The 20934-nt window shown below is 33.9% G+C and overlaps 3 protein-coding genes across 5 annotated transcripts; 2 read left to right on the plus strand and 1 right to left on the minus strand.

Annotated features, from left to right (window-relative positions):
- The first annotated feature begins 2 nt into the window (after positions 1 to 2).
- Positions 3 to 2819, plus strand: LOC144549280 (protein gamma response 1). Its single transcript, XM_078298000.1, has 4 exons — positions 3 to 543; positions 845 to 958; positions 1273 to 1580; positions 2264 to 2819. The coding sequence occupies exons 1-4, from the start codon at positions 18 to 20 to the stop codon at positions 2618 to 2620; spliced, it is 1305 nt and encodes a 434-aa protein (XP_078154126.1). The 5' UTR covers positions 3 to 17; the 3' UTR covers positions 2621 to 2819.
- Positions 2820 to 6596: 3777 nt separating this feature from the next.
- Positions 6597 to 13830, plus strand: LOC144549468 (uncharacterized). Of its 3 annotated transcripts, none has more exons than XM_078298212.1 (14): positions 6597 to 6788; positions 8464 to 8765; positions 9290 to 9549; positions 9858 to 10060; positions 10141 to 10338; positions 10558 to 10629; positions 10721 to 10816; positions 10908 to 10987; positions 11066 to 11141; positions 11392 to 11602; positions 11708 to 11904; positions 12517 to 12622; positions 12739 to 12828; positions 12941 to 13830. In XM_078298212.1, exons 1-14 carry the CDS (start codon positions 6786 to 6788, stop codon positions 13723 to 13725), a joined length of 2679 nt encoding a protein of 892 aa, XP_078154338.1. In that variant the 5' UTR covers positions 6597 to 6785; the 3' UTR covers positions 13726 to 13830. The 3 variants fall into 3 exon arrangements, with proteins under 3 accessions (XP_078154338.1, XP_078154337.1, XP_078154336.1); XM_078298211.1 differs by lacking the exon at positions 6597 to 6788 and adding an exon at positions 8047 to 8208; XM_078298210.1 differs by lacking the exon at positions 6597 to 6788 and having other exon boundaries at positions 8416 to 8765.
- Positions 13831 to 15560: 1730 nt separating this feature from the next.
- On the minus strand, positions 15561 to 18464 carry LOC144549470 (receptor like protein 27-like). The gene is made up of 2 exons (XM_078298213.1): positions 17508 to 18464; positions 15561 to 17024 (listed from the first exon to the last, which is right to left on the minus strand). Exons 1-2 carry the CDS (start codon positions 18439 to 18441, stop codon positions 15658 to 15660), a joined length of 2301 nt encoding a protein of 766 aa, XP_078154339.1. The 5' UTR covers positions 18442 to 18464; the 3' UTR covers positions 15561 to 15657.
- Positions 18465 to 20934: the final 2470 nt, after the last annotated feature.

Raw genomic sequence — 20934 nt, forward strand, 5'->3', positions numbered from 1 at the left:
TGCGAGAAGCTGTCAAAATGGAAGGGAAATCGATTCATTCTCCAAATCTTGATTCAATTTTCGCCCCTAAATCCGACGATTTCAAATACATATGCAGTCTCAGTACAATTTTGGTTGCTACAATTCAAGAAGTGAAAGATCGCGTATCCCAAATTGAGCTCATCTTTTGTAGCCAGCTCTTCCCCAAATTCCAATCGAATTCAAAATCATTCCAGAGAAAGCAAGAGGAGTGGAAGGAGAGAGAAACCAACCTGTCGAGTCAAATTGGAGAACTGAAACTCAGTTTGTTGAAGGAGAGAGAGGAAAGGGATAAGCTGTTGAAAGAGATTGAATGTAAAGATCAAAGTTTGGTTACTGAACAAAGCAAGAGAAGAGATATGGTAAGAGATTTTGGTACACTTAAGGAGAGGTACAATAGTTTGAAATCTCAGTATACCTACCTAATTGGGAAATTGGAGGGTAATTCAGGAAATTTGAAATTCTCTGGAAGAGCAGTAGAGGAGAAAAAGGTGAAACCCCATTCTTCTAAGAGAAGCTATGAAGGCAAGTTACTATTTTGCATATATACACCTTTTCATTTGCATATTTCTAAGATACTTTGCTGTTAGATAGAAATTATTGTAATGCAGTAGTGTAAATTTGGTGTATTTTTTAGTACTAGAACACAAATTAAACCATGAATTTGTAAAAAAAAAAAGCTAATAGGGGTGGTCCATCCAGTTCTTTGGTTAGTGTACTAGTACCAGTATAGAAAAAATATACTCTAATAATTTACTTGTATGTATATCTCTAATTTTAGATTTTACTAACCTAAGTCTCAATTCCTTTTTAATGTATTTTTCAGATTTTGATGAAATTGATACGAAGGAAATCAGTCCTTACACTGAGCTGAGAAAACCGAAGCTTAGTCTCAATTCAATGTCTACTTCTGCTCGATCTCCCCCAAACTGCATTTCTGGTAAAACCAAATTAAATTTTTTGAGTCCCTTTAGTATGATTCAATTCTAGTTCTTACAAGTATGGTGTCTTGTGCTTTGTTTTAAATTGAACTATTAAGCCTCTAATTACATCTGTAACCTCAGTATCATCACTGTTGGATCAGGTAACGGTAAATACTTTGCCTTCTTTGTATATGCATCTTAGCTTGAATTGTATATATGCGGGGTTTATTAAATGCAGAGTTGGCCATTAAACCCTAGAATATTATTTTGCTGTTTGGTTCCTGATATTGCTTCTTATTGCATTAGGTATAATATTATGTTTTTCTTTCAGACAACAAAGAAAAGATAACATGGTGTCAAACCAACAAAGAATCTACTTCACCCAGTCCTCACCCAAAATCCACTTTGGTTAAACTAACAGAAACCTTATCGGGTCAAAAGCGACCCACCACATGGAGGGACACTAGGGCGAATCAGAAACCATGTGGGGCTGACCCGGACCCACATGATGACTTCCTTGATACACCCATTGAGATGGCACGGAAATCAAAGCCTGACATTAGTAGCACTAGTTCAGCTCGTGGTTCTCTAGTGCCTCGAGAAACGTGCAGAGATAAACTTGCTGTCGAAGAACCAACAGTACGTACTTTATTTCAAAACTCAAACTTAGTAGTGTCTGATACTCTGGTACTGCTGTTCAGGTGTAGAGAGCAAAATACATAAATGTAATTGGAGGCCAAATTTTACAATTTTTTAGAACCTTTCTACTATTATTTAAATAGTTGCAAAATCACTTGATCTAAAGATTGTTGACCATCTGAAGGTAGTGATTTTCTACCTATCTAAAAAAAATCATGTCGAGTTGTTCGGATTGATGGTTTGGACTTTAAAAATGAAGATATGGATCCATAGCCTCACTCTTAACATTATTTATTGAAAAGAACATGAATCATAAAGTAGACTTACCCAAAACCTGAACCTTATCCATTCGAGCAGGGTAACCTCAAAACCAATCTGATCAGATCCCAGAAATCACCTGACCTGAAATTGATCTGACAAAAAGTTAAATTTTTCTCAAAACTGTAGTGACCTAGACCTGAAAATGATCCAACATGAATGACCTAAGGCAAAACTTGATCTGTTTTCATTTCTGAAAGTAACCTATGTGCCATCTCTAGGTACTGGTATTTGCTAGCATTGCTTGTTACTGGTATTTGGCCTTTTAATATTTGATACCAAAATCGCTAAAACCTGACTGGTACATGTAACAATCTGTTCAACCCGAGTCTGACATAATTTTAACCTGATAATATCGCTTTCAGGCTTTTCAGGTTCCACCGCCACAAGATATGGACTTTAACAACTCGGATGAAGAGACTCAAGATTTGACTTCAAACAAAATTTCAATTCAAAATAAAGAAAAGGGTTTCAAATTCATCGAGCCGGTAAGAAAGAAGGCTGAGCGAGAGAATTTGAAGGGGATTGAGTGCAAGCAGTGCAAGAAATTCTATGATGCAGTTTTACCTAAAGACGGGGAAGGGAAAGAACAATGTACTGATGGTATCGGTACCAGTTTGAAATGCGAGCATCATGAGGGGGTGTCAAGGCATCGGTACCGGTACGCTCCTCCTATGACACCCGAAGGTTTTTGGAATATTGGGTTTGAAACAGAAATGTGAAAAGAGCAAGTCCATACCATTTATTGTTAAACTCAATTCTTTCTGATAAAAGTCGTATTAATACTCTTATGTAACTTGGTTAGTACATTGAATGCTGTTTTTTTTTTGTGCTGGTGTCATTTGTAGATTTCTATCAGTCATTTTTATTACATAATTGGCATTTAAAGCTTCTAAGATTTACATAAGTTAATTGTTATTATAATAATTGAGATGTGAACACCATGGGGAGGGGGGGGGGGGGGGGGGGGGGGGTCGAGAGTCCGGATCATCTGAAGTAACTCAAAATTTTCGGGTTTAGATGATGTAGACTGTCTGATCAGAATCCCCATCTATACTCAAAATTTGAGTTAACTTGGGTGATATGAAATCAGATGTTGATGCATTTTGGTTTATCATTGTCCTGGAAACATTGTAGAGTTATTCAGTGTGCAGCCTGAGTTTGAAAACAACTCAAACTTTTTATGAAGCAATCAAAAGTTTATTCACAAAACAAACTATGAGACAAAAATGCCCTGTGACTGCAAACAAGTAGTTCAAAACCAGTTCATTAAGGAGTCTTGTATCCTATGAGATAACTGAACATTTTAGTTTATTTAAAGCAGGGCCATATTTAATTCAGTGTCAATTCGAATTTCGAAATGCACGGGCAATATTATTGTTTCTTTGAGATTGGTGCATAAAATATTTGATCGGTCACAGATCAACCAAAATTTGAGATATCATTAGCTTCATGAAACTTGGGGTGGATTTGGTTCTTATACATTTTTTTTTTTTCCAAATTAGATTGTTGGAGTTTGGAGAATTAAATATAATTAAGGTGGTAGATAAAATCTTCACGTGATGAATAAGCAAGTCAAACAATCCAACTCGATATAAATTTGATTTTTCCTTTATTTTAAGAGTGTGGTTGTAAACTTGTAATCCTTGCATTGCTAGGAGGATACTTGCTGTCTTAGATAAATTTTGGATTGGATTCTCTCCAATGTGAGTAAAATATCTCGGGTAGTCCTTGGATAGTTTAACCCGTTCATTTCAGTCACAACGGTCCAGATTCGTCTGATGCATTCCTCCTTAATTAGTTCTTACATGCACAAAAGCATTAATGGAGAAGATCGAGCAGAATCGGTAAAAACAGGGACAGTACAAACTACAAACTACAAACTCTGGTTGAAAACCGATCCCGTGAGTGTCAGACTGATGGAGTGAGCGAGAATATATGGACACTGCACCGCTAGACCGTTTATTGCTTTCCTCAATCTCATGTCACGGGACGTCTAATTTATGTTACCCATTTTTTGTCTGGTGTGCTGTGTCGTTGAATCAAATATTGAAGGTGGATTGGTGGATAGGATAGGATCTGTGTTTTTAGGGTCAACCGGGCCCAATCCGGTCTGGTCTAATTTCAAACGAATCTCAAAACCTGGACTGGACCAGTCCGATTCGATACTCAATACTCCTAGTGCTAGATCTACTTCCTACCTTGTTGGCACCAAGGGGCTTGCTCATTTATGTCTTCCTCTGCAATTAATTACACTCATTGCAAAGAGTAACGTTTTTTTTTTTTTTTTCATTTTTTTTAGAAAAGTAGTCTTAAAATATTTGCAGTGCTATATAGAATAGAAGTCAAATTTCAAAACCATATAAACACTAATCTAAGCTCAAATTGGATACATAATAAATACATACAAATATGTACATTTGACACTAATAATAAAATACAAATAAGTTTTCTAAATAATAACAAAACACTCACAATTATAAATTAATAACAAACTTGTATAAGCCATTTGGTATTCATAATAAACAAAAAGTATAAAATATATATGATTTTTTTATAATAAATATGAAAAGAAAATAATATGATTTAAGATAACTCCATAAAATCGGATATAAAATAGTATATGCATCGACTTTTAAAAACCTATATAATTTACTTTCTGTGAGACAGATTTCATAGATAAATATCAATTATATTTCCAACCCTATAATGTGCTTCTAAAAACAAATCATCTGCACCAATTTCAATTTTCAACGGTATAATTTCATATTTTTAGAATCAGGGATATAACAGAGGAAGAAAAACTTCATAAGCAGTTACCTACTATACTAACAAAGTCGGTCCTTTAATTCTTTGTCATTTTTTACTTCTCCAACCCGTGAATCGCCGCCTCATCCATGAAAAAAAAATACAATCTTTTATTTCAAGATTTTCATCATTTTTACTTCTTTTTTTCTTTCATGGGGACTCCTTTGCAGCAATTTTTTTCAGAAAATAAAAGTTTTAATTATCTGAAAATGGGTTGATTGTTTTTTTTTTTTTCAAAAAAAAAAAAATAGATGGAACCAAATTATTGGTTCGGTTTCAAGGAGGTGGAACCGTATTAATGATTTGATCCTATAGTTTTAGTAATTTCAGTGTTTAATTTAATAAAATTAATAATGAAATAGAAAAATATGGAAACTATTGAGACCTAACATGCTGTATTCGAACTATTGACTCGGTCTCATAAAATACCCTCAATTGGCACAATTTTGTCTATTTTTTGAAGAAGAAAAACCGAAAAACCATCAATCCCTTGATAATTTCATTTTTCATTTTTTTTTTTGAAAAAAAAAAATTGCTCATTTAAAAAAAAAATGTTAAAATGAAGGGACCCAGATGCTAACTAATTCGGTGTGATAAAAACCTACATCTCTCCAAACTCTGTGGGCTCTTAAAGTCTTATAATTTATCAATTACTTTTGTCATTTAAGATATTAATTACATCTATTTATTTTTGAGGTCCCATGTCCCATCTGGTTTGTTTGGATTTCTTTTTTTTATAATTGATGGGTCTCTTTCTTATATTTATATGATGTTACCATAAAAATTATAATTATTTAATGTTTGGATCATTTCATGTTTAATTTATTTTAGGATAGTTGGAGGTGGGGCCTTTTAAATTTGTTTACTTATTTTTAAGATAAAGGTGCGACAAGTTTTCAATTTAAAATATTCATAAATAGTAAATTCAAATTTTAAATATATGATCTTTCAGACATAAGATATTATCTTTAATCATTAAATTAAATACTGATTCACAAATTTGGATTAACTTTTGTATCATGAATTATTCGGATTGAGATTTTCGGATTTTGAATCTAGTGTGAAATTCTAGTTATTCGGTTTCGGATTAACTTGGATTCGGAGCTAATATAGTTTGTCTAGTGGGTAGATCATGAAATCGAGTCAGATTTCAACCATTAAATTTTCAAACAAAATTATATCAAATTAAATTCAGATTCAATTAAATAGTTCTACAAATTTTAATTATCATAAAACTTGTTCAATAAAATTATAAGTTAGTGAGATAATTAAAAAAATATAAATATTATGGTAAAACTTAAAAAGAGTTATTAACTTAATTTCTTATAAAGGTACTGTGATGTGTCAATCAATGCTCCCTATTTTGGGGAATTTTTTTATCTATTAGAAATTATTAAATTAAGACGTACAGAAATAGAAAAGTAGAAAAGTGCTTCATTTATAACAAATATAGAAAGATCGAGTTCATTGAGTCCGATCCAAATATTATGAATTAGACTCAATGATTCAGATCCAATTTTTTTTGTTTTTTTTGAGTTTGGATCTGGACTGTCCGATTAGAAGAGAATCAAGCCCTGGTTCACAGATGATCCTAGAAAAGTATAACATTTGAATCTGAATCATTGAGTTTGATCCATAATATTTGAATCGGACTCAATGAACCCAATCTTTTTCAAGAAACTATTTCTATTTCCGTACATCTGAATTTAATAATTTCTAATTTTCTATAGATTAAAAAATTCCTTATTTTGGTGTTCTGTCTCACATTTAAAACACCTTTTGTACCTTCCTATGATCACACATGTAAATATTTTGTCTCTATCCCTTGCTCTCTCATCAGACACTGTATCTAGTGTTGGTACATTAATTGTTGCTTGGTGGGGACTATACAATATAAATACAAGATACAAGTAAGATATAATAAGGGATAAAGTCTCTATCCATAATTGGTCCTTCTCAGATTCATAGTCAGTATACAGTTCTTATCAATTGTTGCTTGAAAGATTCCTCTTATGCTACAATTATAGAAGAAAAAGAAATTTATCTCACAGTTGAAAGATACCTCTTAGCATTGTACTAATGGTATGATATCTTTCTCCTCTCTTTCTTTCTATCAACATCTTCTTTGTTTTCCTCCATTTAGAAATGCATTTCCAAAGTTTGTGCTTATATTTTCTAAGTTTGTTTATAATATCTGTATTTTTTTCAAGTTCTATATATAATTGCTTGTTTGCATCTATACAATATGAATTGAGATTTGTTTTTGATGGAATTCATCACACAATGAACTGAATGTAATGTAGAGATTCAAAGAAGAAATTGAAGAATATATCTTAATATTTTTTTCTGTACATTTTACCAAAAGAACCCTAACATCATAAGATATTACAAGACAGATACATGTATCAAATATTAGTTGTGCCAAAAAATAAACTAGAAGTAAATAAACTCTGTAATAGTTTGCTGTTCTTGCCTATGCTCCTTTAATCATTTTCCTTTCTTCTAACCTTTTCATGTCCTTGTCTTGTTTCTTGTTTCTTTTGGGTTAACTTCTAAGGTAACAAGCTTCTTTTATTAGATATAATACAATATCTTTCCCCACTCAATTGTCATTCCAGAGAGAGAGAGATAGAGAGAGAGAGAGAAAGGGAGAGGACCTAGGCAGCCACTGCCAGGTATTTCAAAAGAGAGAGACATGGTTCTATTCAATAGAAGTTGGATTTGCTTGTAAGAATAGTCTTTGTGGTGGTTAAGATTAGAATGGTAGGGTAAGGTTTCTTGGGGATATTATGCATATTAGACCTTACACTTTGCTTTATAAAATATGTAAGCAGAAAACCAAACTGCATTTTTTTTTTATTAGAGTGTGAAATGGTCACTTTCTTACCTTCATTTTAACACCACTTTGGTGTACTATTGCATTTTGCAAAAGTGAGGGACTATAATGCAAATAGTGTTATGTGCACAACAATAACAGGGCTTCTGGCTTATTTTCTTCAGAAAAAAATCATTTCCTTTTTTTTTTCTGATATGAGCATGACTTCTCTTTTATTTGCCACCAATTTTCTTTTATATATTGAAAATTTACCCCCACCATTTTCTTTTATCATAAATACAGAAAATATGATATCCTTAATTAACCTAACATCTTCAGAAATATCCCTGTCACATCATTGATACATCTCCATTAATTTGTTTAGTATCTTGTGGGACCCTCACAGTTCTAATAAGGTACGATGCCATGTCCTTTTCAGTTGTTGCTTTCAAGCATTGTTTTACAACAAAAATTATTTGGTTAGTTTTTTATAGTTGATATTTAATTCCTGAATTATAGAAAATTTTCGAATAGTTCTCAAACTCTGGCCTTTTGTTATTTTGGAGATATTTAGTTTTGTTTTAATTATTTTATTTTGTGTAAAATATCTAAGATAATGCCCCTTAATTATTTGAAGAAACACAGTACCAGTACTGCAACAATTCTCTACTTGATAGTACTTCACTTGTAGGCCCCTGAAAGTTATTGAATTTCATTTTCATTTGGGATAAGGTGTTGCTATTTTGGACTTATGCATCAATTGCTTCTTGAAAACACTCTTATCTCCTATATATTCTAGTTTACATGCAGTATTGGTACATGAAATAGAGATCTGGTAATAATAACTATCTGATAAAATCATCTCCTATAAGTTAGTTGCCATTTTTGTTGGGCTATAACTAATGAATTCTTTCTTTTTTCTTTCTTTTACTAATATGACAGATAACAAGGAGAAAAATGTCATCAAAATTTCTACATATAATACTACTTCTCTCGGTATCATCACTGGTAAATGTTGTGTTATGCTTAAAGGAATGTACCAATATACCAACTCAGCTGGGATCTCATTCTATGCGGGCCCGGTTGTCAGCTGAAGAAGTGAATGCCTTATATGAAGAATCTCACTCTCATATGCACCTCACGCCAACTGACGAGGATACATGGATGGATATACGGCCGAGAAAATTGTTAAACAATAACAATGGGCACCAGGTGGAGGAGTTTGATTGGTTAATGCTTTATAGGTATGTCTGAAAAGATGAAACTCTGTTAGTCAGGTTTGCCTTATTTTATGGGCCTATTATTGTGCTCATTTATGTCCATAGTATTTGAGTGAGGTTATGGTACTATGCATAGCGCATATTGGTATGTACTATGGATCAATATAATAATTTTCAAAGTTCAAAAAATAAATCTGAACCTTTCAACATGATCTCCATATAAAATTATACCCATAGATCAAATTTTATATTTTTTAGAATTTTTTTACTAGTTTTTTTCAATAGGTAGAAAATCACTTGATCTAAAGATTGCAGGCCATTTAAAAGTACTGATTTTCTACCTATAAAAAAAATAGTAAAAAAACTAAAAAATATAAAATTTGATCTGTGAGTATAATTTTATATGGAGATCATGTTGAACAGTTCATGTCAACTATTTAAACTTTGAAAACGAAAACATTGATCCATAGTACGGACCAATCCATGCTATGCATAGAACCATAGCCTCACTTCCTAGTATTTTGTTATAATCCAAAAACATTATGTAGGAGTATCAAGGAGTCAAGCATGGAGCTCACTGCAGTACAAGAAGGTGACAACTTCTTGTCAGAGGTATCTCTACACGATGTACAACTCGCTACAGACTCTGTGTATGGCCGGGCCCAGCAGACGAATCTAGAGTACCTCCTCTTATTAGATGTCGACCGGCTGGTATGGAATTTCAGGAAACAGGCTGGCTTGGCCTCGCCGGGTACACCATATGGGGGTTGGGAAGGAGCTGATGTTGAGCTCCGGGGACATTTTGTTGGTACACTATATAAGTTTTTGGAAAGTTTGCAATGTAGCATCTAGATTTTCATTATTTGCAACAAAAAAAATGGGAAACCAGACACTTGACATAGTATTATGGATTATGACACCTAATTAGACGAACTCGCATCCTTTTGGCACGAATCACAAAGCATAATGATACTGGCCCCTGCATTCCGAATAGGCACACCTGGCTTTAGATAAAATGCAAAATTTGAGATATCTGGGAGGATATGGAAACTCTAATTAGACACACTAGCATTAAAATTTACCATTATGCCATTGTAATATTTTCATCTTTTTCAGGGCATTACATGAGTGCAACAGCAAAGGCATGGGCCAGTACGCATAATGAAACACTATTTACGAAAATGACCTCGGTGGTTGATGTGCTTTATGCATGTCAGAAGGCAATCGGTACAGGGTATCTCTCAGCTTTTCCTGATGAGCTTTTCGACCGGTTTGAGGCAGTGAAGGCAGTCTGGGCACCTTATTACACCATTCACAAGGTATGTACCAGTCAATACCAGTATCAACATATGCTCAAATATGGCAAAAATGTAATTTCATACTATATATTTTTTGACAGATAATGGCAGGGCTTCTAGATCAGTACACATATGCAGGAAATTCAAAAACATTGGGAATGGTGTCATGGATGGCTGATTACTTCGCAAACCGCGTGAAAAATGTGATACAAAAGTATAGCATAGAGAGACACTATAGATCTCTCAATGAAGAAACCGGGGGCATGAATGATGTTCTCTATCGCCTCTACACTATAACAGTATGTGTCTTAATTCAGTAGTAAAGTGGTATGGTACCAGTATGTAGTCCAAACAACTATGCCGGTGCTAATTATCTATACCACACTGAACCCCGGAATGGTATTTGGGGTTCGGGGGCATTTTCGGAATAAGTTCACTATTTATGTAACATCTTTTTTTTGTCCCTTAGATTTGATCAAAGATTATTTTGGACTCAAAATACTTATATATCAATGCAGAAAGATGAGAAGCATTTGATATTAGCTCATCTCTTTGACAAACCATGCTTTCTCGGTTTGCTTGCTGTTCAGGTTAGCAAATATAGCTCTCTCTCTCTCTCTCTCTCTCTCTAATTTTATAAAATACTAAATAAGCCCTTTTGATTTTAATAATTTTTTTTAGGCTGATAGTCTATCAGGTTTTCATGCCAATACACATATACCTGTAGTTATAGGGGCTCAAATGCGCTATGAGGTCACTGGAGATCCTCTTTATAAGGTTAGCTTTATATTTCTAAATATGATAATAATTTTATCATGAAAGAAGATAAACAACAACATAATAATAAACAAATACATATATCAACCAGGAAATTGGGACATTTTTCATGGACATCGTTAATTCTTCTCACGCCTACGCCACTGGTGGAACCTCTGTCAGTGAATTCTGGTAAATTCCATTTTTGAAAATTTCAAAAATTTCAAAAAATCTAAGATTTTGAAAATGTATATGCTAATCTTGGTTCAGGTATGATCCGAAGCGTCTAGCCGATTTACTAACAACAGAAAATGAAGAGTCATGTACTACCTATAACATGCTTAAGGTACTTCTCTTATTTAATTGCTAAAACAATACCAGTATTTACTGTAGAATCCCTCAATCTTTTCAAAATTAAATCAGACAACTGTTTTCTGCAATGTCAACACTTTTTTATTAGAAGATCAAGAACTATGAAACTTTCCGTGATTTTTTTTTAATATTTTTTTAAATTGATGTCACTGCTTAGGATTTTTCCTTTTTTATCTAAATTTTGTTTCAACTTTTCTGACATGCATGTAACACTGTAATTTAAGGTGTCGCGAAATTTGTTTAGATGGACAAAGGATGTGACATACGCGGATTATTATGAAAGAGCAGTTATAAATGGGGTGTTGAGTATACAGAGAGGGGTTCAACCCGGAGTCATGATTTATATGCTTCCAATGAAACCCGGTTCGTCTAAGGCTGTGTCATACCATGGCTGGGGCACACAGTTCAATTCGTTTTGGTGCTGTTACGGTACAGGTAAAATAATTTTTTAATTACAACTGATATAGTTCAATTAGGAGATACTGAGATAGTACCAGTATGAGTCCTTGTTGTAACAAAAAATATTTATTTTCAATATAGGTATCGAGTCGTTCTCTAAATTAGGAGATTCAATTTATTTTGAGCAAAAGGGGAGTTCACCTTCACTTCACATCATACAATTTATACCTAGTACTTTTAACTGGAAATCTGCTGGACTTGTTATCTCTCAACATACGCAACCTCTGACATCTTCAGACTCGGTTCTTCGTGTTTCATTCACCATTTCCTCTAATCAGGTACTACAATTTTGGTGTTGTGGGGTCATGTTTTTGTTGCAAGTCTTTTTAGGTTTTGGATATTCAGGAGGAGTGTTCAAATGGTTGGTTCAGATAAAACTTCAAAATTTAAGTTTCGGTTTGTTTGTTTGAACTGAAATAAGAGAGATTAAATTTCAAAATGTTCAAACTCAATACGTACACAATTACATTTAATAATCATACAAATAAATATTAAGATATATATGAGTTGAAATGGAATAAGAGAGATTTAATCGAAGTAATTCAAGTAGATAACAAGTAAATTTCATTTTTTTTTTGTTAAACCAAAATAAGAAATATTAAACCGAACCAAATACAAAAAATTAAAAACCAACCGAATTAATTAAAAAATTCAATCGAACCATTTAATCCAAAATTTATCAGTTTGGCTGAAAAAAAATTTACGGATCCAATAACATCCCTGATTCTGAATTCGGTCAGATTGAACTTTAGTCTTCTTCAGATTGGGTCATAAGTTTACCAGTTCATCTTTGTACCTTTTTGGTCTAAACATCAATTTATTTAATTCAGGAAACCAAAAAATACATTGCATTTATATATATGTATATCCTTTGTATCATCTTATTGCAGTCCAACAATAAGGCTTCCACTGTAAATATACGGATTCCTTCATGGACCTCTTTACACACCTTCAAAGCCTCTTTGAATTCTCAAAAATTAGTGCCAACATTACAAGGTATCTTCTCCTTATCTTTTTCTTGATTATACCTGCTGAGATATTAGCATGCTACACAAAAATGGAGGGATTGGTTCTTTAATATTTGTATTTACTTTGTTATTGTCATTTTACAGGGAATTTTCTCTCAATAACAAAAAACTGGGGATCAAATGACAACTTAGTCCTTGAATTCCCGATAAGCATACGTACGGAACAAATTAAAGGTATGACATCTTTTACAATATTTGCACTTCTACTAAACATAAAATCTTTATTATATTTTATTCAACATTATTTTACAAAAATATATTTTATTTTGTTTTTCAATTTATGCAGATGATAGACCAGAGTATAGTTCTCTTCATGCAATATTCTTTGGCCCATACCTGCTTGCTGGTATAACAACCGGCGACTGGGATGCAAAATCTGGCTCCTCCAGTTCAGTCTCAGACTGGATATCTCCAGTTCCCTCTTCCTACAACTCACAACTGTTCTCACTCATTCAACAATCCTCAAACAACAAAACCCTATTTGTCTCCAATTCCAACCTCTCTCTCACTATGCAAGATATGCCACTAGCCGGGTCCTACTCATCAGTTCAAGCTACATTCCGTATTTACCCCCAGGATTCAAAAACCAAGCAGTTCTACATCTCGTCCCGCAAGTCATCAAGCAATGGTAAAAAGAGTAAAGGTACCACTGGTACAGATGCTTATGTTATGATCGAACCGTTTGACATGCCTGGCATGGTTATAACAAATACACTTACTATAACTGGTACCAAGGGATCGTCTGACTCAACATTTAAGCTTATATCGGGGTTGGAACGTACGGCCGACAGTGTGTCACTTGAGTTAGGTACAAAACCAGGGTGTTATATTTCGACCGGTACAGTAGATTACTCTACTGGTACCAAACTACAAGTTCTTTGTACAGGAAGTGATAAAGTAACTGATGATGTGGTATTTAAGAAAGCTGCAACTTTTGTACCAGTAAATGGTGCGAGGCAGTATGACCCGGTTAGCTTCATGGCCAAGGGGCAAAAGAGGAATTTTGTGCTAGAGCCTTTGATGGGTTTGAGGGATGAGTTTTACACTATATATTTCAATGTAGGGGCTTGAGAAAAGGCCAATTTTTTTTTTTTTTTTATACTATTGACTAGATTTTCCTTAAATAATTCCTAACAAACATGGTGCTGTTTAGTTGGAACATCAATTCTTTTACCAGATATATCGTCAAAGCTAATTTTATTTCTCCTTCTTTTTTCTTTTTATTTTTCTTTCATTGGAACAGATTGGGTACAGAACTACCCAAAAATATTGCTACAAAATTTCATGGAAAGCAAAAGAAAAACACTGAACAAAGCATCTGATTATAAAGTGACTATCAATTAATCATGAAAAGAAAATTTAATGAAAGGGCAATTATGTTTACCTGATTAAACCTGTTCGCCATGTTTGCTTTGTGTGTTTTCAAATCATGATCGTTCCCTTTATAGCAAAGAAAGAACTGAGCTCCGTTGGGACTATCAAAGGAACCAATTCATATCACCCAAGGCAAAATAATATTTCTGTTTAGATCCGGACCGTTCAATAAGAATCTGCACGAATATTTAAGGAGACCTTTGAAATCCAGCTCGGACCGAATTGGTTCTGCACCTCTGAAATTAAGCATGAATTAATTAAGCACTATTCTAAACCCGAGATCCACCAGTACCGCACCTCTCAAATTAAGCATTATTCTAAACCCGACAAGCCAGCAAAAAAGAAATAGAAAAAGAAATTAAAGCCCCCACATGTAGTTTAATCGATGTCTATGTTTGATCACTAAGGGGCTTTAATTTGTTATGCTTATTTAATTTTATCCAAATAATTTCTTTATACATACTTCTTAAAAAGAATACAGAGACACCAAACTGTATATAGTTGTTGTAAGACAGCTTAAAACAACTATTTCAGTATCTGGATTCAAGATAACTTCACTTCCAGGTTTTAAAATAACTGAACCACCGTAAAAAGCACTTAAAACATATTACTAACTACTAACTAGTGCTGACAAGTGTTGTGAAAACAAGTCGGGTCGGGTCGGGTCGGGTCGGGTCCCCACGGTCCGAATCCGCCCGGGCCACAGGTCACGCGATCTGCGGGTCCGGTGGGTCGGGTCGGGTTTGGCGGGTCCCATTTGAGACAGTTGGACCAAATCCGTGGTAGACCCTTTGTCCAAATTTAGCACGGGTCGGTCCGGGTTGGGTGGAGGTCGGGTCCGGGTCTTTTTTTTTTTTTTTTGTAAGACAGCAGCAATTTTTTTAAAGACCACCATTTTTTTTAAAGAGCTAATAAATTAAAATCATTATTGAAAAATCATTATAACATATCTAACCAATAACAAATAAAATTAAACATAATATATTAAACATAAATATAACATTCTTAAAATAAATCTAACATTTTTAAAATAAATCAAACACATTAAAAATAAATCTAACATATTTTAAAGTTACCCTCCTCCTTTATTTCAGACTTGGGACCAGCTATGTAAATAATAACATAGGCGGAGTTCTAACTTTTTTTTGTTAATAATTTTCTTAAAAATGAATAATTTAAAAAAGTAATTGAAATGTTTAAAAAATAGCCGACACTACCTATCTAGTAGTTGTTGTTCATATACCATAGGTAGCTCTCTTGAGGATTGCATGCACCATCTGAATCCTCATCCGCCTCTGTACCGGTACCGCTTTCTTGAGTTTCGACACCGGATGATGTTGCTTCAGTGGTTTCATGCTGCATGCGATTTTCAGTATCAAAATAATTTTTCAAGCACACAAGTCTCTCGAAAACCTTTACACCCAACTTACTGCGTTTATCAGTGAGGATCATGTTCGCCCGAGTCTTTTCAATACACTAGTGCTGTCAACTTTGTTCACTTTAACAATAACAACCCTCAAATATTTCAAATATCAGAATACAGGCTCGTTCAAAGAAATGAAAGCAGAAAGTACATAATCATGTGTTGGTATGAGAACCTTACATTAAAATAAAAATGAAACATAATTATTATTCCCTGCCGATAGCCAAGCGGAGATGGAGAACTATCCATGGAATATGCTGAAAATAAAACCTATCCACAATAAAATTAAACTGCTCTCTCCCATTCTCCCAGGATAACAGAGCGCAAATTACAGAGGCAAACCCCACACCTAACCCTAGTCCAATAGAAATAGAAAGCTCAATTATATTGGTATAAGACTTTGAAGGCAAATCTTTATTAAACCCATCATTTGAAGGGGTTGTTGCACACTGCATTGATAAAGGACTACCACACAATCCGGGGTTACCCAAGTAAGAATTATTCAGAAAGGTTGAAAATTGATGACCCTGTGGTATTTCCCCAACCATATTGTTGTATGAGAGATTTAGTGCAGAAAGAAAAGTGAGAGAGGTGAGCTCCTGTGGAATGTGCCCGGAAAGTTGGTTGCAAGAGAGATCCAGTGATTCAAGTTGTTGTAAATTACCAAATTCCGATGGAATTGGACCAATCAGAGTATTATGTGATAGGTTAAGCACATCAAGTGACCTGAGTTGCCCGATATCTTCGGGAATTTCCCCCGAAAATTTATTTTCTGATAGATCAAGAGAACTGAATATGCTGAGAGATCTAATTATCTCCATTTCTTGTCCTTTCCATATGACTTTAATTGAACTTTCATAATAATGACCAGAATATCCCATCTCAAATCCAGTAGAATTTGAATTACTCACCATCGCCTTCAAGTTTTCAAAAAAAGTTTTGCTGATAATGCCACTGAAATGATTAGAAGAAACATCAAAAACCTGTAGTGTGGGGAAAATTGAATTATTTGTTTTTGTTTTGACTTCCATATTCGAAATTGGGCCATAAAATTGATTTGATCTTAAGACAAGTACTCTTAAGTTTCTCAGAGTACCGAGCCTAAAGGGAAATCTATCAACGATTTGATTATTTCCGAGATCTAGGATCTGAAGAGTGTCACAGTTCAATAGTGACTGGGGCAAGCTTCCATTTATTCTATTTCCGCTCAAATTTATTATTACCAACTTACATTCTTGATTAATATTCCGTGGCAATGGCCCACTTAAATTGTTACTCTGAAGGTTAAGCACTTCATAGGATTCAGCATGTTCTAGAAGGCAAGGTGGCATTGTACCAGTTATATTGTTAAATGAAAGATCAAGCCCTCTTGGCAAAGTTTTAGATGAATGATCAAAACCAATAAATTTTGGTGATGTCACATTACAAAGGGAAAGAGGGATCTCTCCAGTTAGCTTATTTTCAGAGAGAGAGAGATAAATGGGGATGGAAAGGAAATATGCAGGCCACGATAAGTAGTTGAATGAGAAATCCGCGAACTGAATTGTTGGTGGGAACAGGAGAGGTACAGGTCCTGAAATAAAGAATTTTCAAACTCTTGAAATAAGTTAAATGGGCATCATCCTCTATTTTAGTAAAGAAATTATGAGATAAATTGAGGTAAGTAATACTTGTTTTACTACATAACCAATTCGGTATAACACCACCTATTTTATTATTTGAGAGGTCTAGGTACTCAATATTTGTTTGGTATCGCAGTAAAGAAGGCAACTTTGTTAAATGGAGCGATGCCAGATATATGTAGTACATTTGGGGAAAAAAAGCATAGAATTACTCGTTATGATTTTTGCCTTCTAATTCAATGTACCAACGAAGTTTTATGATGCAAGACCTAAATATATATTTGAATAAGTAAATTGGCACCAGTCCTTGAAGATTGTTATAGTCAAAGTATATATTTGTCAAAGTTGATGGAACCATTTGAGAACTTAGGTAGATATCCTGACAATTGGTTATTGCAAAGAAAGGTGAGAAAACAAAGACATGGGTATCGTACCTGTTAATTTGTTAGCTCCCAAGTTCAAATCTTTGAGTCTTGTAATGTTTGTTATTGAAGGCGGAATTACTCCGTATAAGCCACAGTGTTCAAGATCCAATATCGCTAAATTTTGCAAATTTCCGATTGAATCTGGCAATTGGCTCGACAACATTGGGTTGTATGATAAATCGAGTTTGGTTAGATTTGTAAGGTGGAAAATTCCATCTGGGAAATTTCCACTTAATCCACAACGTCCCATGGCTAGCTGCTGAAGAGTTGGGCCTACTTGAAAAACAGCTTTACCCCACTCAGATCCATTGATTGAAATGTCAACCAAATCCAAGCAAAGAAGTTGCAGCTTGGTGAGGTTGCTGAGTAAGGTTTTTAGGCCTGTGCCCCGAAGATTTAAGTAATTATATGATAAGTCAAGTGAGATAAGGTTTGTGAGGGCACAAATGCCTATCGGAACTTGACCGATAAAGCCAGAATCGGATAAATTGAGATGGGTTAAATTAGCAAGCCGCTCAAAACCGATTTGTGGAATGATAAGATTGTAGAAATTGTTTCCAGAAAGGTTGAGATACCGAAGAGAGCTGAGACTGAACAAAGCCAGGTTGATTTCACCTGAGATAGAACAGGATGCGAGGTTGACTGCAGTCACCATACCGATTTGCTTATCGCATTTGATGCCATCCCATATGCAACAGTCGGTACTTGCATTCCATGAATGGAGTTCAGTAGTGATGAAACCTTGCTTGAGTTGAATCAAAGCATCACGTTGGTCAGGAAGGCATTGAGCTTGTGTTAGAGTCCTATTTTTGGTGGAGAAGGAGAAAAGAAGTGATAGGGAAAGAAGTGCAAAAAGTACCATTGCAGGAGAGAAAGTGTATGCAAGACAATTTGAAGCGGTACTTGATTTAAAAATGTTGAGTATACATATATATAAGACCATGCATATAGATTTAAAAACAAACAAAAAAACAAAGAAATGCTAAATTAATTGAACAGAGGTAAGATAAGACTTGACTTAAAAAAAAAAAAAAAAAAGGAAATGGTGATAGGATGAAATAAGGTCTTTTACTCTTTTGTCTTTGAATATTTAACCCTTAACTGGGGGCAAAGGCAACACGGAGGACTATGACTGATTGAGGAGGGAGTTGTCTTCAGTTACAAAGAACAAAATTAATGAAACAACGTTAATCAATTAGGCTGATTGTGTAATTAAAAATTAAATTAAAATAACTTTTGTTGGGGTACTAATACTAATTGGCTGCACAAAACAAATTAATTAAACATCGTTAATCAAGTAGCTAGGCCACGAATTTACGATTCCCATTGTATATTGCCAAATAATTTGCCAGTATGTTTCATTTCATTATTTCTTACACTATAATATTATATCATGGATGTGCAATGTGACTTTTCTATTTAGTATTACTGTGGTGTCAGGAATTGGGGCTAGCGCTGTTCTACAAAATAAAAAAATAGAAAGGTTTTGCAAAGTAATACTATTTTTCCCTTCTGATTTTTGACTTACAACCATGGTTCTCAAACTCAGAATCAGAATTGGAATTGGGTTTTTGACCGTAGAATTGGAATCGGCTGGAATCGGAAGAATTGGATCTGTAATTCGGATTTTTTTTTATAAAAGCTAATTTTGTAGCCAAAAAATAGAAAAAAAATTGGTAAAAACATAATTTGTAAAAAAAAACTATGTTAAGACAAAATATTACACTCCAAATATTCACTAATTACATAATGTAATACAAGCATTATAAATAAAACACACTTTTCAAATAAAATTATGTGTATTTAAACATATTAACTTTGCTATCAATTATGTAATATTTTATTGTTTATGCATATTTTTTGTCTATCAATGCAGTAAGTTCATGATTATAAATAGATACAATGAATTATCTATGGGCAAAAAGCTCCATAAGTTTTATTCCTTTCAGTCACTTTTTTTTTACAATGCACTTATCCACCACCAGAATTTGAAACATATAGTAATTCGCTGGTGATTTTCGATTTCACTCATTATCTATGGGATATTATTCTCATTTTATTGAGTAGGCATCTAAAAATAATTGAACAAATTGTTGACTCGGTCAGACTCAGACAAACTCGGCCAGACTCGGGTTGACTCGTGTTGACTCGGCCTAAAAATTAGATGACTCGGGTGAGTCAAACACTGTTCAACCGCATTTTGCTGAAAAAATCACATGGGCACGAGACTCGGGTGAAACTCGGAATCTGCCATTTTCCAAACCATGCTTAATTACAACTTGGTATTCTTTACTGATGATGAGAAAAAAAATGGATATTTTTTTATTAAAAAAATACATATTTTAAATATGAAGAGGAGCATGCGAGCCTTCTCCATCAGGAAAATGAATTGAAGAAAATTACCTCCTCTCCTAATTCATACCATTTTGTAATTTTAGGATATAAACAAAAAACATAATTGGATGCATTATTTACATAATATTGAAGTTTATGCTGTCTTAAATACCTTTTATTGTGACCAATTTGTGATATGAACTTAGGAGTCTTAGATTGTTTTGTTTGCTTTGGTTATTTTGCATTTAATGTAATTATATTGATTTTGGTGGAAATAATTCATTATATCTGTTTGTTTGGTGTGGTTTGTGAAAACACGTTGGTAACTATATCAATATTAGTTGAAAAGAAAAGTGTAATAAACCAAAATATCTATCTATATTATACTTGCAATTTTACACAAAAATTATGTATATGCGATTTCTGAAAAATAGTGGATTACATGCAAGAGAATTCCATTTTTATTACCCATAGGAATATTTTTTTTTTTACCTCTTGCTATGCAACTCTGATATTTAGATTGACTATGAAAAGGAAGAATAATATCAAATACTTCTTAATGACCACACAAATTTATTCTTTCTTGACCTTTCTATTTTCTTTCTTTCTTTCGTGCTAAATAAGTAGCAAGAAAGATGGCCTACGATGTTTTGAATGAACAACTAATAACTTATTGCTACTTGGTGAGTCGGGTATTTAATTGAAGACGTATTAGATTGGTTTCATGAAAGGGAGACACCGGATCGGATCGGTCACGGAGGGGAGCAATCCAAGAGAGGAAGAAACATGAATTGGGCCTAGTGGGCCGAAAAAACAGAGGAGGGTTCAAATGCACCCAAATTTTTGTGCACCCAAATGCACCCTATCTTTTAAATCATTTTTCTCCATTTTCAAAGTCCGAATAGTCAATCCGAACGATTAGATGCGATCTATACATTAAGATGTGCTTGCAGACCAAATTTTACATTTTTTGGAATTTTTTTACTATTTATTAAGCCACTTTGAAAATCGCTGATTTTACATTTTCTAGACCATTGGATCAGCGATTTTCAAAGTGGCTTAATAAATAGTAAACAAATTCTAAAAAATGTAAAATTTGGTC

Source organism: Carex rostrata, chromosome 35 (assembly GCF_964058835.1).
Source record: "Carex rostrata chromosome 35, lpCarRost1.2, whole genome shotgun sequence".
Classification (NCBI taxonomy): domain Eukaryota; kingdom Viridiplantae; phylum Streptophyta; class Magnoliopsida; order Poales; family Cyperaceae; genus Carex; species Carex rostrata.